The sequence below is a fragment of the Chrysemys picta genome, chromosome 3 (genome assembly GCF_011386835.1).
Source record: "Chrysemys picta bellii isolate R12L10 chromosome 3, ASM1138683v2, whole genome shotgun sequence".
Classification (NCBI taxonomy): Eukaryota; Metazoa; Chordata; order Testudines; family Emydidae; genus Chrysemys; species Chrysemys picta.
In genome coordinates, this window is record NC_088793.1 from 185,506,177 (window position 1) to 185,519,959 (window position 13,783).

Below are 13,783 nucleotides of genomic sequence, written 5' to 3' on the forward strand. Positions count from 1 at the left end.
AGGACGGCTCAGGTTTGGAAATCTCCCTAACACCCTCAGCCGTGAAGACTGACGCAAAGACTTCATTTAGTTTTTCTGCAATGACTTTATCGTCTTTAAGTACTCCTTTTGTATCTAGATCGTCCAGGGGCCCCACTGGTTGTTTAGCAGGCTTCCTGCTTCTGATGTACTTAAAAACATTTTGTTATTACCTTTTGAGTTTTTGGCTAGCTGTTCTTCAAATTAGTTTCTTTAAATCTTGTATCTATATTGATATTACTTTTTGAGGTAACTAAGCAAAATAGTAGTCTCCAAGAAGATGTGAGATCTGGATTGGAGGTGTGCCCACTAGGTTATTTTGATCTCAAGATGTAGTCTACTATATGAAAAAGTTTGTAAACATTTGGATAGCAATTGGTCTTTTATTTTGTCTCAAGAGAGACTTGAAGGGGAAGGGATAGCTCAGTGGTTTGAGCATTGGCCTATTAAACCCAGGGTAGTGAGTTCAATCCTTGAGGGGGCCATTTAGGGATCTGGGGCAAAAATCTGTCTGGAGATTGGTCCTGCTTTGAGCAGGGAGTTGGACTAGATGATCTCCTGAGGTTCCTTCTAACCCTGATATTCTATGATTCTAACTCTGTGAAGTTCAAAAGCTTGTCCCTTCTACCAGCAGAAGTTGGTCTAATAAAAGATCTTCTTCAAGTGCTTGCTTGTATCAATTCCAATTAGGTGTGCACAAATGTCGGAAGATTTTTACCCTAGCAACTCTCGGTGGGTCGGCTGAGGCGCCCCCTGGAGTGACGCCGTTATGGCGCCCGATATATGCCCCTGCCGACCCAGCACCCCCTCAGTTCCTTCTTACCGCCCGTGATGGTCGTTGGAACTGTGGAGAGCTGTGTAGCGGACCTCCTCATCCCTAGCGTTCCTCGTTCTATTGCTAGTTCCTTAGTGTAGTTGTAATTAGTTTAGTAGTTAGCAAGTTTATAAGTTAGTAAATTTAGTGTATATAGTTGTAGATAAGTTGAGGATTCAGGGCTTATCCCCGTTCCTCTCACCCGGTACCGGGGCTCATGCCCAAGGCTCCAGGCTTCAAGCCTTGCACGGCTTTCCTCAAGCCTATGCCTATTGGAGACCCCCACGACTCCTGTCTGAAGTGCCTGGGGGAAGCTCATCAGCCTGACAAGTGCCGTATCTGTAAGGCTTTCAAGCCTAGGACGAAAAAGGAGCAGGACTTCAGATTAAAACAGCTCCTGATGGGAGCGATACTTAGCCCAGTGCCCCTGGCACCGCATGCAGATCAGGCACCATTGGTCCGCAGCGTGCCTCCGGCACCGAAGCGTCCTGGTCCTAGTAAGGCCCCTCAGCACCAGACAGCTCTGGCCCCGACGCAACAAAAGCCTGCTGCCCCCCCACAAGGGCATGCACCTCCTGCAGTCCCGGCAGAACAACTCGCCACGCCGGACCTGACCACAAACGCCCCGACTCCAGCACCGTCGATTCTCGAGCCCCAAGCGCCATTGAGTCCGGTGCAGATCAGCTCCCCAGTGCACACTGTGGTTGAGCTGGGCCTGCCATCGACCCTGGAGACTTTCTCCACCGCTTACGACCTGATCGCATTGACTGAGCCCGGACCCTCTCAGCCTCTGGCACCGCTGGTATGGGCTGTCCAATCGATTGGGAAGCCCTCATTCATGTGGCCTCCTCAGCAGAGTGAATCAGTTCGGCACAGCTCAAGGTCCCGTTCCCGGTCGTGCTCCCGGTCACGCAGATGGTCCCGCTCTCGGCGCCGCTCGCAGTCCCGGCACCGATCTCCATCTCGGCACCGGTCGGCTTGCACTCGGCACTGCTCCACGTCCCGAAGCTCGCCCTCTCAATACAATCGGTAGCGATCCAGCTCCCGGCACCGATCCTGGCACTGCTCATTGCGCAGCTGGTCGCGGCACCGCCTGCACCGTCGATCTTCATCGAGATCCAGATCGACCTCTCGGCACCGCTATGACCATTGGTGCTGCTCCAGGTCACGGTACCACTCGGGGCACCGGTCCCTGACCCCCAGATGTGCACCAGTGGACGGTGCCGCGCCACCTCAGCAAGTGCGCTCGGCACCGCCATGGCCTTCCCATCAGAACTCGGAGTCGTCCCAAGAAGGGAGCGCCTATAATGTCCAAGACCAGGATGCTGATGGTGCAAGCCAGGGACAGGACGAGACACATGGTCCCGACCAGGGTCCACCAAGCCCAAGGTGGTCCCTCAGGTGCCTCTCGCTCAGCTCATTCGGAGCCTAGGGTGCCTGAGGCAACGGTTAGCTGTCCTCCCCCGATACAGTTAGAGACAATGGCTTTACCACCTGAGCAGGCCGATGTCCCTCCAGTCGTGGACCTTGGACAACTGGACCCGCCCCAGCCTGACCTTCCCCAGGACCCACTGGTCCAGGGACTGTTGTCCTCATCTTCGCCTGACGAGGCTGTGGCAGGCACGTCCTTCTCTGGCCCTCCACCCATAGACCTGCGTGCTCAACAGGACCTCCTTCGTAGGGTGGCACAGAACATGAATCTGTAGGTGGAGGAGGTGGCAGAGATTGAGGACCCAGTTGTGGACTGTCAGCTGATGTCCCCACCCAGGTAGTTTTGCCCTTTATTAAAACTATCCAGGCCAATGCCAATACTATCTGGCAGTCCCTGGCGTCCATCCCTCCCACAGCGCAGGGGGTGGAAAGAAAAGACATGGTGCCAGCCAAAGACTACGAGTACTTGTATGTGCACCCCCAACCTTGCTCCCTCGTGGTATAATCCGTAAACAAGAGGGAAAGACGTGGCCAGCAAGCGCCCGTCCCTAAATCCAAGGGCACCAGGCGCCTGGATTTATTCGGGTGTAAAATTTACTCCTGTGGTGGACTACAGCTCAGGGTAGCTAACCAGCAAGCCTTCCTGAGCCGGTATAATTATAACACCTGGAACTTGATGGGGAAATTCAAAGAGGTGGTTCCCCAAGAGTCCAAGGAAGAGTTCGGATCCTTGCTTGAAGAGGGCAAGAAGGTGGCAAGGACATCTCTGCAGGCGTCTTTAGACGCAGCGGACTCGGCTGCTAGAACTCTACCCTCAGGGGTAGCCATGCGACGTATTTCCTGGCTGCAAGTGTCCGGCGTCCCACCGGAACTGCAGCAGACTATACAGGACCTTCCCTTTGAAGGACAAGGTCTCTTCTCGGAAAAGACTGGTCCCACACTGCAAAGTTTGAAGGATAGCCGGGCCACCATGCGCTCACTGGGTATGCATACCCCAATGACACAACGTAGGCCCTTCCGGCCCCAACCGCAGCACACTTACCCCAACCCTCGACCGCGACAAGACCCTCCTAGAAGGCATGGTTGCAGCACTAGGAGGCGTCAACCTGGTCCGCAGTCAGGCCAGAATCAGGGCCACCCAAGACCACCAGACAAAACTTTTGAAGCCGCGCTGGAGGACGGAGCACCAGTCTCCTCCCAGGATCCTTCCCTACCTTTCTCCAACCGCCTCTCCTTTTTCCTCCCTGCGTGGTCCCACATAACATCAGATTGCTGGGTCCTTCGCACGGTGAAAACAGGATACCACCTTCAGTTTCTTTCGCCCCCTCACCTTCCCACCCTCCCTCCCTGTCCCTCTTCAGGGACCCTTCTCACGAGCAACTCCTCTTGCAGAAGGTACAAAGGCTCCTGTCTGTTGGAGCGTGGAAGAGGTACCAAAGGACTTGAGGGACAGGGGGTTTTACTCCCGCTACTTCCTAATCCCCAAGGCAAAGGGGGGGCTTCGGCCCATCCTAGACCTACGCGGACTCAACAAATTCATGGTAAAGTTGAAGTTCCGCATGGTCACCCTGGGAACCATTATCCCATCCCTGGATCCTGGAGACTGGTACGCCGCCCTCGACATGAAGGACGCGTACTTCCACATAGCGATCTATCCGCCGCACAGGCGGTTCCTTCGCTTTGTGGTTGGACACCAACATTTCCAATTTGCTGTCCTCCCCTTCGGCCTGTCCACAGCGCCAAGGGTCTTCACAAAATGTATGGCCGTCGTAGCGGCCTGGCTCCGCAGACATCAGGTCCAAGTGTTTCCGTACCTCGACGACTGGGGTCGGTCCGAGCTACAGGTGCGGTCTCACATTCGCTTCGTCATCACCTGCTTCAGGCAGCTGGGCCTGCTGCTCAACACTGAAAAGTCCACTTTAGAGCCGATCCAAAGACTAGACTTCATTAGGGCAGTCCTGGACTCGAATCTCCCCAAGGCTTGCCTTCCACAGACCTGCTTTCAGTCCAGGATGACCATTATCCATGGCCTCCAAAGCTTCCCAACCTTGACAGCACGCATGTGCCTCGGTCTTCTGGGCCACATGGCCTCGTGCACCTTCGTGACCAAACATGCCAGATTACACTGGTCTACAATTTTTGAGAAGTCGTCTGCTTCAGAGATAAAATGTGCTATTTATTATGTATTTTGATGTGCTGAATTCAAATATCACAATTAAAACAACTGATTGGCTACTGTTTCTAAGATATTTAAATTTTTACATTTTATGTCTATGTATATTGTGTAGATAGTAGAGTTTTAATCATAAATTGTAAACCTAGGTCTTTTCATGTGTTTATGGTTGCTTTACATGATAATATTTCACCTATCCTGTTTATGTATCAGCAAAAGGGTTATATCAATAAAATTTATTATGAAACAAAAGGCAAAAAACTATTATGTACATAGTTTAGTCCTATTCAGTGTCTACTCGGCGCTTCTTGGCTTGTCTCTTGTATTCATTAAATGGAGCATCTCTTGTCACTATCCAGCAATAGTCTACAAGCATTGATGGGCTCCATTTGCCCTGATAGCGTTTCTCCATTGTTGCAATGTCCTGGTGAAATCGCTCGCCGTGCTCGTCGCTCACTGCTCCGCAGTTCGGTGGAAAAAAATCTAGATGAGAGTGCAAAAAATTTATCTTTAGTGACATGTTGCAACCAAGGCTTTTGTATGCCTTGAGGAGGTTTTCCACCAACAACCTGTAGTTGTTTGCCTTGTTGTTTCTGAGAAAATTTATTGCCACTAACGGGAAGGCTTTCCATGCCGTCTTTTCCTTGCCACGCAGTGCATGGTCAAATACATCATCTCGAAGAAGTTCATGAATCTGAGGACCAACAAAGACACCTTCCTTTATCTTAGCTTCACTTAACCTTGGAAATTTTCCACGGAGGTACTTGAAAGCTGCTTGTGTTTTGTCAGTGGCCTTGCCAAAGTTCTTCATCAGACCCAGCTTGATGTGTAAGGGTGGTAACAAAATCTTCCTTGATTCAGCAAGTGTTGGATGCTGAACACTTTTCCTCCCAGGCTCCAATGACTGTCGGAGTGGCCAATCTTTCTTGATGTAGTGGGAATCTCTTGCACGACTATCCCATTCGCAGAGAAAACAGCAGTACTTTGTGTGTCCACTCTGCAGACCAAGCAAGAGAGCAACAACCTTCAAATTGCCACAAAGCTGCCACTGATGTTGGTCATAGTTTGTGCACCTCAAAAGTTGTTTCATGTTGTCATAGGTTTCCTTCATATGGACTGCATGACCAACTGGAATTGATGGCAAAACATTGCCATTATGCAGTAAAACAGCTTTAAGACTCGTCTTCGATGAATCAATGAACAGTCTCCACTCATCTGGATCGTGAATGATGTTGAGGGCTGCCATCACACCATCGATGTTGTTGCAGGCTACAAGATCACCTTCCATGAAGAAGAATGGGACAAGATCCTTTTGACGGTCACGGAACATGGAAACCCTAACATCACCTGCCAGGAGATTCCACTGCTGTAGTCTGGAGCCCAACAGCTCTGCCTTACTCTTGGGTAGTTCCAAATCCCTGACAAGGTCATTCAGTTCACCTTGTGTTCTGAGGTGTGGTTCAGAGGAGGAGGATGGGAGAAAATGTGGGTCCTGTGCCATTGATGGTTCAGGACCAGAAGTTTCATCCTCTTACTCTTCCTCGTCTGACTCAAGTGAGAATGATTCTGGTGTATCAGGAACCGTCAGTCCTTCTCCGTGGGGTACTGGGCGTATAGCTGATGGAATGTTCGGATAATGCACAGTCCACTTTTTCTTCTTTGACACACCTTTCCCAAGTGGAGGCACCATGCAGAAGTAACAATTGCTGGTATGATCTGTTGGCTCTCTCCAAATCATTGGCACTGCAAAAGGCATAGATTTCCTTTTCCTGTTCAACCACTGGCGAAGATTTGTTGCACAAGTGTTGCAGCATATGTGTGGGGCCCACCTCTTGTCCTGATCTCCAATTTTGCAGCCAAAATAAAGGTGATAGGCTTTCTTAACCAAAGTGGTACTTTTGTGATGCAGAAGTCACTTCACCACAAACATAGCAGAAATTATCTGCATGGTTCACACAAGTATGAGGCATCTCTGCTCACTTTGGCTAAACAGAAATGTGTCCCTTTGCAAAATCAAACACTGACAAATAAAAGAGCACGACACTGTATGATTTCTAGAGCTGATATAGGGCAATTTGTTCAGCAGAGTGATGTAAGCTTTGTTATGATTGCATCATCCATGACTTCTAGGAATAACATGATGCAATTCATATCATGTATGACGCAATACCAGTTTCAGATTGCATCATTCATTGTTTTGCCTAAAAAGCAAGTACTGTCCAAACCCAGTCATAGATTTATTCATAGATCCAGTCAAAGATGTATTTTAGTCATTTCAGGTTTAAATTGAGATCCCTTCCCTTTATAACTCACTTATCCTCCGCCATTCCCAAATCAAGGGTCGTATATACTGACCCAATAGCATATCTTGAAAACTAGAGCCAATCAACAATTTTAAGCATCATTTTCATTCTTAGTGACCTAGAATTAGTAAAGTTTGACTACATTTATTTCAGAAGCATTTTGGCTGTAGAGCAGTGCTACGCCTCCGCCCGCTTCAGATCTGGCTCTCGTCAGTGTACCGTCCAGGCTGGGACAGTTTGGACACAGTACTCACGGTGCCTACGAAGGTATTGTCCTCTCTGAGTTGGTGGCTAAATCCCAACCATGTTTGCGGGGGAATACCATTCCATGCACCGCAACCTTCTCTAGTCCTCACCACGGATGCGTCCTCCCTGGGCTGGGGCGCTCACCTCGCGGACCTTTGCACTCAAGGCCTCTGGTCCGCGCAGGAAATATCCCTCCACATCAACGTCCAGGAACTGAGGGCAGTGCGCCTGGCGTGTCAGGTATTCTTTGAACACCTGCAAGGCCGTTGTGTCACTGTCTTCACAGACAACACAACGGCCATGTTTTACATCAACAAGCAAGGCGGAGCACAGTCGTCCCTACTATGCCAGGAAGCCATTCGCCTCTGGGAGTTCTGCATAGCCCAATCAATCTACCTGGTGGCGTCATTTCTCCCGGGAGTCCAGAACACCTTGGCAGATCGCCTCAGCAGATCCTTTATGACTCACAAGTGGTCAATATGTCCAGACGTCATTCATTCCATTTTCCGGATGTGGGGGTTTCCCCACATAGACCTCTTCGCCTCCCATGAGAATCTGAAGTGCCAAGTGTTCTGCTCTCTCCAGGGTTCGCTCCCCGGGCTCCCTGTCAGACGCCTTCCTGATACCGTGGAAAGACCAGCTGCTCTACGCCTTCCTTCTGTTTCCGTTGGTCCACAAGGTCCTTCTGAAGTTACGCAGGGACAAGGCCCGCCTAATCTTGGTCACACCAATGTGGCCCAGACAACATTGGTACACCACACTCCTCGATCTGTTGGTGACCAAGCCAATTCCTCTCCCATTGTGGCCAGACCTGATCACGGAGGATCACGGCAGGTTATGCCATCCGGACCTGCAGTCCCTTCATCTCACAGCATGGATGCTGCATGGCTGACACAATCTGAGCTGCGCTGCTCCAGTTTGATGCAGCAAGTCCTATTAGGAAGCAGAAAGCCCTCCACTAGGTCCACATACCTAGCCAAGTGGAAACGCTTCTCCTGCTGGTGTGCCCTGAAGGACGCTGTCCCCCTACAGGTTCCAATACCTACCATCCTAGATTACCTCTTGTCACTCAAATGACAAGGTCTAGCGGTATCACCTATCAAGGTACACCTGGCAGCGATTTCAGGCAAAAATGGCTGCTCGATTTTCTCCAATCCCATGGTCAACCGGTTCCTCAAGGGTTTGGAACGGCTGAATCTGGAAATCCGTCATTTGACCCCTACGTGGGACCTCAACCTCGTCCTCTCTAGACTCATAGGTCCCCCCTTTGAGCCGATGGCCACCTGCTCCCTTCTGTACCTTTCCTGGAAAACAGCTTTCCTCATCACTATCACATCAGCGAGACGAGTATCGGAGCTTCGAGGTCTTACATCGGATGCACCATACACGGTGTTCCATAAGGACAAGGTACAGCTGCGACCACACCCCGCCTTCCTCCCTAAGGTGGTGTCTGCCTTCCATGTCAACCAAGACATCTTCCTTCCGGTCTTCTTTCCAAAGCCCCACGCTTCACGACGGGAACAGCAGCTACATTCCCTAGACGTTCGCAGGACTCTCGCCTTTTATATCGAACGAACTAAGCCCTTTAGAAAGACATCCCAGATGTCTGTAGCAGTAGCAGACCGGATGAAAGGTCTCCCGGTCTCCTTGCAGCGAATTTCGTCTTGGATTACGTCTTGCATCCGTGCGTGACTTGGCGGGTGTCCCGACTACCCGGCTTACTGCCCATTCTACTCGGGCTCAAGCGTTGTCCTCCGCCTTTCTAGCTCATGTGCCCATACAGGAAATCTGCAGGGCAGCGATTTGGTCATCCGTACATACCTTCGCTTCCCACTATGCTATAGTGCAACAGTCCAGGGATGACGCAGCATTTGGTTCAGCGGTTCTTCAATCCGCAACATCTAACTCCGACCCCACCGCCTAGGTAAGGTTTGGGAATTACCTAATTGGAATCGATATGAGCAAGTACTCGAAGAAGAAAAGACGGTTACTCACCTTTGTAACTGTTGTTCTTCGAGATGTGTTGCTCATATCCATTCCAAACCCGCCCTCCTTCCCCACTGTCGGAGGAGCCGGCAAGAAGGAACTGAGGGGGCGCCGGGTCGGCAGGGGCATATATCGGGCGCCATAACGGCGCCACTCCAGGGGGCGCCTCAGCCGACCCACCGAGAGTTGCTAGGGTAAAAATCTTCCGACGATCGTGCATGCGGCGCGCGCACACCTAATTGGAATGGATATGAGCAACACATCTCGAAGAACAACAGTTACAAAGGTGAGTAACCGTCTTTTACCTCACATACCTCATCACTTTAATAAAATATGTGCAGATTCACAGTGAATAGAAAAATTTTTGTGGTTCAAACTGCATCAGGTTTGTTACAGAGCTAGTGTATTTTCAGTTCCCTATTTTGCTATATACTTGCCTATTTTGGAAAAGACTGTTGGAAAAGGGGATGGGATGGATCACTGTTTTGTTTTTTACCCCTATGATTCAGTGAGTACATTTCTCAGAAAGCCTGGTGTATATTTCTCTTACATCTGATCTGTATGAAATTTGCACTAGGTTATCCTGAAGGGTATTACAAATAATGCTGGCTGATGGAGGAGAAGAGACTGCAACATTTATAGTGTAGTTCTGTAAAAATCTAGTATGATTTTAAGTGGTGGTTTAAATTAGTCAAACACAGCAGCATTTAAAACTCTGTTAGGCATAACAGAGATTTATTACAGTTAATGAAAGGCTAATCAAAGCGAGCCCTGAGATAAACAGTACAACAAAGCAAACATGAACTAGTATAGTAAATAAAGAAGACCCAGTAGACATTTAAAAGACTTTGTGATCTTGGGAAGCACTCAATAAGTTTTCCAGAACTCCTATGACATAGCTTAGATTTAAAGTTTAAATGACATAGAACCAACTCGTTCCATTTAATCAGCAGAATCAGATTTGCCTTCCACGTGCTTCCAAATGTTTGGCTTCATGGCCCAATGCCTATGGCTGCATAGCTATGTTTCTTTTAGTGCATCTGTTTTTATGGGCTTATGAATTGTAAGGCTCTCCCTTGATCATTGCCTGGAAGTTTTAGAAATGTGAATTTACAACTAAGACCTAACATCTGTGGTGCTTTTTGAAACATTTCTGGACTGATTTGCTACCAAGTTACTCACATTTAAATAAACCTTACTTACGGTTGGGGTAATACATTGCTTGGTGACTCATATTCTATGTTGGTTTAGGATAGGAGTCTCTTTCAGTAGAGAATTTTACAGTGGATGAATCTAAGGATTTTAAAAATGCATCCCATGATTTTTGTTGTCTGAGGTCAACTGAATACTGAATACTGAAAAGATTGATAGATTTCAGAAAATATTGCCCAACTATGGATTATGTAGTATTTCACTGGAGTTAGTTAAACAAAACCAGTAAAACTAAACCTGTTGAAACAAATGTAGTGGGGCTAAAATTGGAACATTCTAACCTAGTTCCTGCAGTGCTCTTTTCAATGACATAATTTAACTGTTATTTTAGTATATTGTTTTCATTTCTGTTGTGGGACTTTGAATCATTTTAGGGTTTGCTATATTATTAAATCCATAAAAACAATGAAACATAAAACAAAGCATTCCAACAAAGTTTTTTTTCCTAACCAGATCTCGAACCACCAAGACCAAAGGCTCTGCAGTCTTAACTAAACAGCAGAAGACACCAGAATCAGTGTCTCCTCCAGGTACAGGTGCTTAGTATTCTTTGATTTATTCCTTGTTGGAACTTGATAAGAAATGAGGCCTGATACACTCTGCAATCAATATGCGGAATGCTACATTTCATCTAGTTGCTACTACAGAGCAGGTGTATAGTTTGGAGAGCTACGTAGACAAAGAGCATCTTGGATATATTCAACCAAACTCTGTTAGCTTTTGGGTATCTAGACTCATATCTCTTTTCATTTCCATATCAAGGTACTAACATGGAAAATGAGGAGAACTCATCTTTTAGAACCTACTGAAAAATTGTACTCAAGCTAGTAAAGATGAATCAGTGGATTAACTGAGAGCACGAAAATGACTGATCAGACTATTTTGGAATCACAGCTCTCAGAGTTATATCACCTCAAGACACCCAGTCATCCTGGTTTTGTTGAGAATTAGTTGGATAGTGCCAAGTCAATGTGTTGATCACAGTCCTGCTGTTACATCCAGGATTACAGACCCAAGGGACAGAGAAAAGATACTTGTGGAAGTCTAACAGCAAAAAGAGATTCTGGATAAAGGGAGCTGTGTTATCCTCTTTCTTGACATTTCTGCAACAATTCAGATTAAACAGAGGGTTTTTTTAAATACACACATAAACATTTATCAACAGCCACTTGGAAATGCATACTGTAGATTGTGAAACTAGGAGTCTGTTTCCAGGACAACACATTTTTATTCTGGTACTCTGTCATCTGAAGGTTTTTTATTTTAAAGCCAGCAAACTCAGTTGCTGGAAGGATTCTGATATCCATTTATACAAGAGGGTTGTTTGAGTGACTGAATTATATTCCAATGTGAAATCACTATTTTTTGCTTTGAGAACAAAATATTGGTTTGAATGTACTAATGTGCAAGAGCTCTATGTTTTATTAATGTGGCAAATCTCAGTTTTGTATGTTTCTTGTTATTATGGTTACATTTGGAAGAGATGTTTGTCAGCAGTTTGTCAGCAACAGTTTGTCAGCAACAGTTTGTTGCTGTTAGATATCAGTCTTATCACTTCCTTGCTCTAAGATTTCAAATATCTGCATAATGGAAAAATAGAATTAAATAGGTGACATTTGCCCCCAAATTTAATATTTTTAATAACATACTTTTACAAACCCTCAAATTATTTAACATTTCAGTGAATTTACATGAAATTCCATTTAATCTCCCCTGTTCCCCAGAAATTCTCTGCCTTCTTTGCAACCCCAAAATACGGAGTACTAATGAATGAGAACATGAAATTGAAATTGGCTGGAAAGAGACTACACTCCAGAGTGAAACTGAATGTATTTTCATTGTCCTAATTGAGAGAAATACGAAGAGTCAAAACAAACAGCACTAATAGTGAGAAATGTTGTGTCTCAGAGAATGAGGAGCTCCCTAAATCAAAACACTGACTCATCCAGTATTTCTTCTTTCCCTCTCATGGCACTCTAACCAATCTCCCCATTACTGTCATCATAATTGGGAGGGGCATTCCTTATGTGAAGCTGCTAGGTAGACAGACAGCAGACAGATGACATTCTCTTTGTTTGTCTCTCTTGATCTCACAGTGCTTTTTGCACTGTGACAGGCTGGTAGTGGAATGGAGAGATAGCATAAGTGAGGAGAGAGGCCGGTGGCACACAGGCTAGCCTCTTAGGGAGGGCAGCAGCAGGCCAAAATCAGGAGATGGTTTGAGTAAGTTGGGAACACAGGAGTTTGTGGCCAACTCTGGGAACTTTACAGGTGTAGACAGTTTTACCTGTGGTTATCAAAGCTGCTTTTATTAGTTACCTTCAGGAAAGGGCTTCCCAGGTTGGCCAGAGCAGAACAGAAACATTTGGCCATGACTCCTTTTAAGGTGATTCCTCAGTTCATGATGAAGCTTCCCTTGCAGCAGGATGTCTGGATATGTCCTGAATATCTGTTGTGCAATTCCTCCAATGTCATTATCATGAGCTTGATTCCCATGCATGACAATGAAGCCAGGCAGTCAGAAGGCCTGATTCTTATTTAAATTGTTCTGGCAGTGTAAAGGAGCTTCAGTGTAAATGAGAATAAGGCCCAGCGAGCCTGCTTTAAAGGAAGGAGTTATGTGGGTTTGGTGAATAAAAGGGTATTTCTCCCATCAACATCACTGTCACAGTGGCAGCTATTGGGCTCAATTCACCCTCACTGGCATAGGGAAAAGTTACATGCGCCTGCCTGTGCCAGCAGGGACAGCTGTGCCCCAGAGGGTTTCACTTTGGAGGATGAGCATGCTACAGGTTTCCTCTGGAGGAAGGCTGCTTTAAATTAAATTGGGGGCAGAGGAGCCCACTGGCAAAGGCTCCAGTGTGCTGGATCAGTGTGCTAGATCAGTGCCCCAACCATGATCCGTGCTTCCCATTTTGGGAACATGCTAGCCAACTGCAGAACTCACTGTGGACTTTCAACCACCCTAGATTATTTTGCCTAACCAAGGGCTGAGTCTAGCTACTGGATTAATAGGAATTCTACAGAGCTTCTGGGAGACTGCAGCTGCCTAGGTTAATTTCAACTGGATTGAGCATTTAATACTGTAAGTAGTAATGCCATCCAATCCTGCATTGTGAGCAGAAATTCTGTTAAAATATTGGTGTGATGGTCTGTCTGTTTCCTGTAGCAGAGATTGCTGAGGGCAATATTGGTTTATATTACAGGTTTTGCCATAGTTTGTGTTTTTGTGTGTTCAATAATAGATGCATGGAAGTAAATTGTCCTTGATAGCTATTCCGATAATGCTTGGCATTTTACTGTGTGCTGTTTTCTTTCAAGGTTTCTTTCAAGGTGCTGTGTACTTCCTGGCACCTCCTTGAGTGCCTCAGCTCTCTGAGAGATCAGGGCACTGCACACCAGTTAGGAAGCATTCCTTACCTGGTAGGATGGGGCCATTATAGCAGTTCAGCTCCTGTATCTTCTGTTTGCTCAATAATCCTTGTTTTTGTAAAGCCATCTTTTTTTAAAAGTATTGTGCAGAAAATTGAAAAATAAAAGATCAAGCAGCTACTGAAATAAACACACAATGTAGTATCATCCCCAGGGTAATGTCTACAG

At 46.8% G+C, this 13,783-nt stretch overlaps 1 protein-coding gene across 10 annotated transcripts in view; it reads left to right on the plus strand.

Moving 5' to 3' along the window:
* The window catches only part of CCDC85A (coiled-coil domain containing 85A), a 182,838-nt gene that overhangs the window by 22,800 nt on the left and 146,255 nt on the right, over positions 1-13,783 (plus strand). The window contains exon 4 of one of the 10 annotated variants that reach the window (XR_006172709.2): positions 10,637-13,457. The exons of 8 other annotated variants lie outside the window; for them this stretch is intronic. Coding sequence is in view for 1 of the 2 variants with exons in the window: in XM_024110862.3 (XP_023966630.1) it covers positions 10,637-10,674 (38 nt within the window). In the remaining variant the exon portion in view is untranslated. Of the gene's footprint in view, positions 1-10,636; positions 13,460-13,783 lie in introns of those variants that run through there. One more of the 10 variants, XM_024110862.3, reaches the window with a different exon arrangement.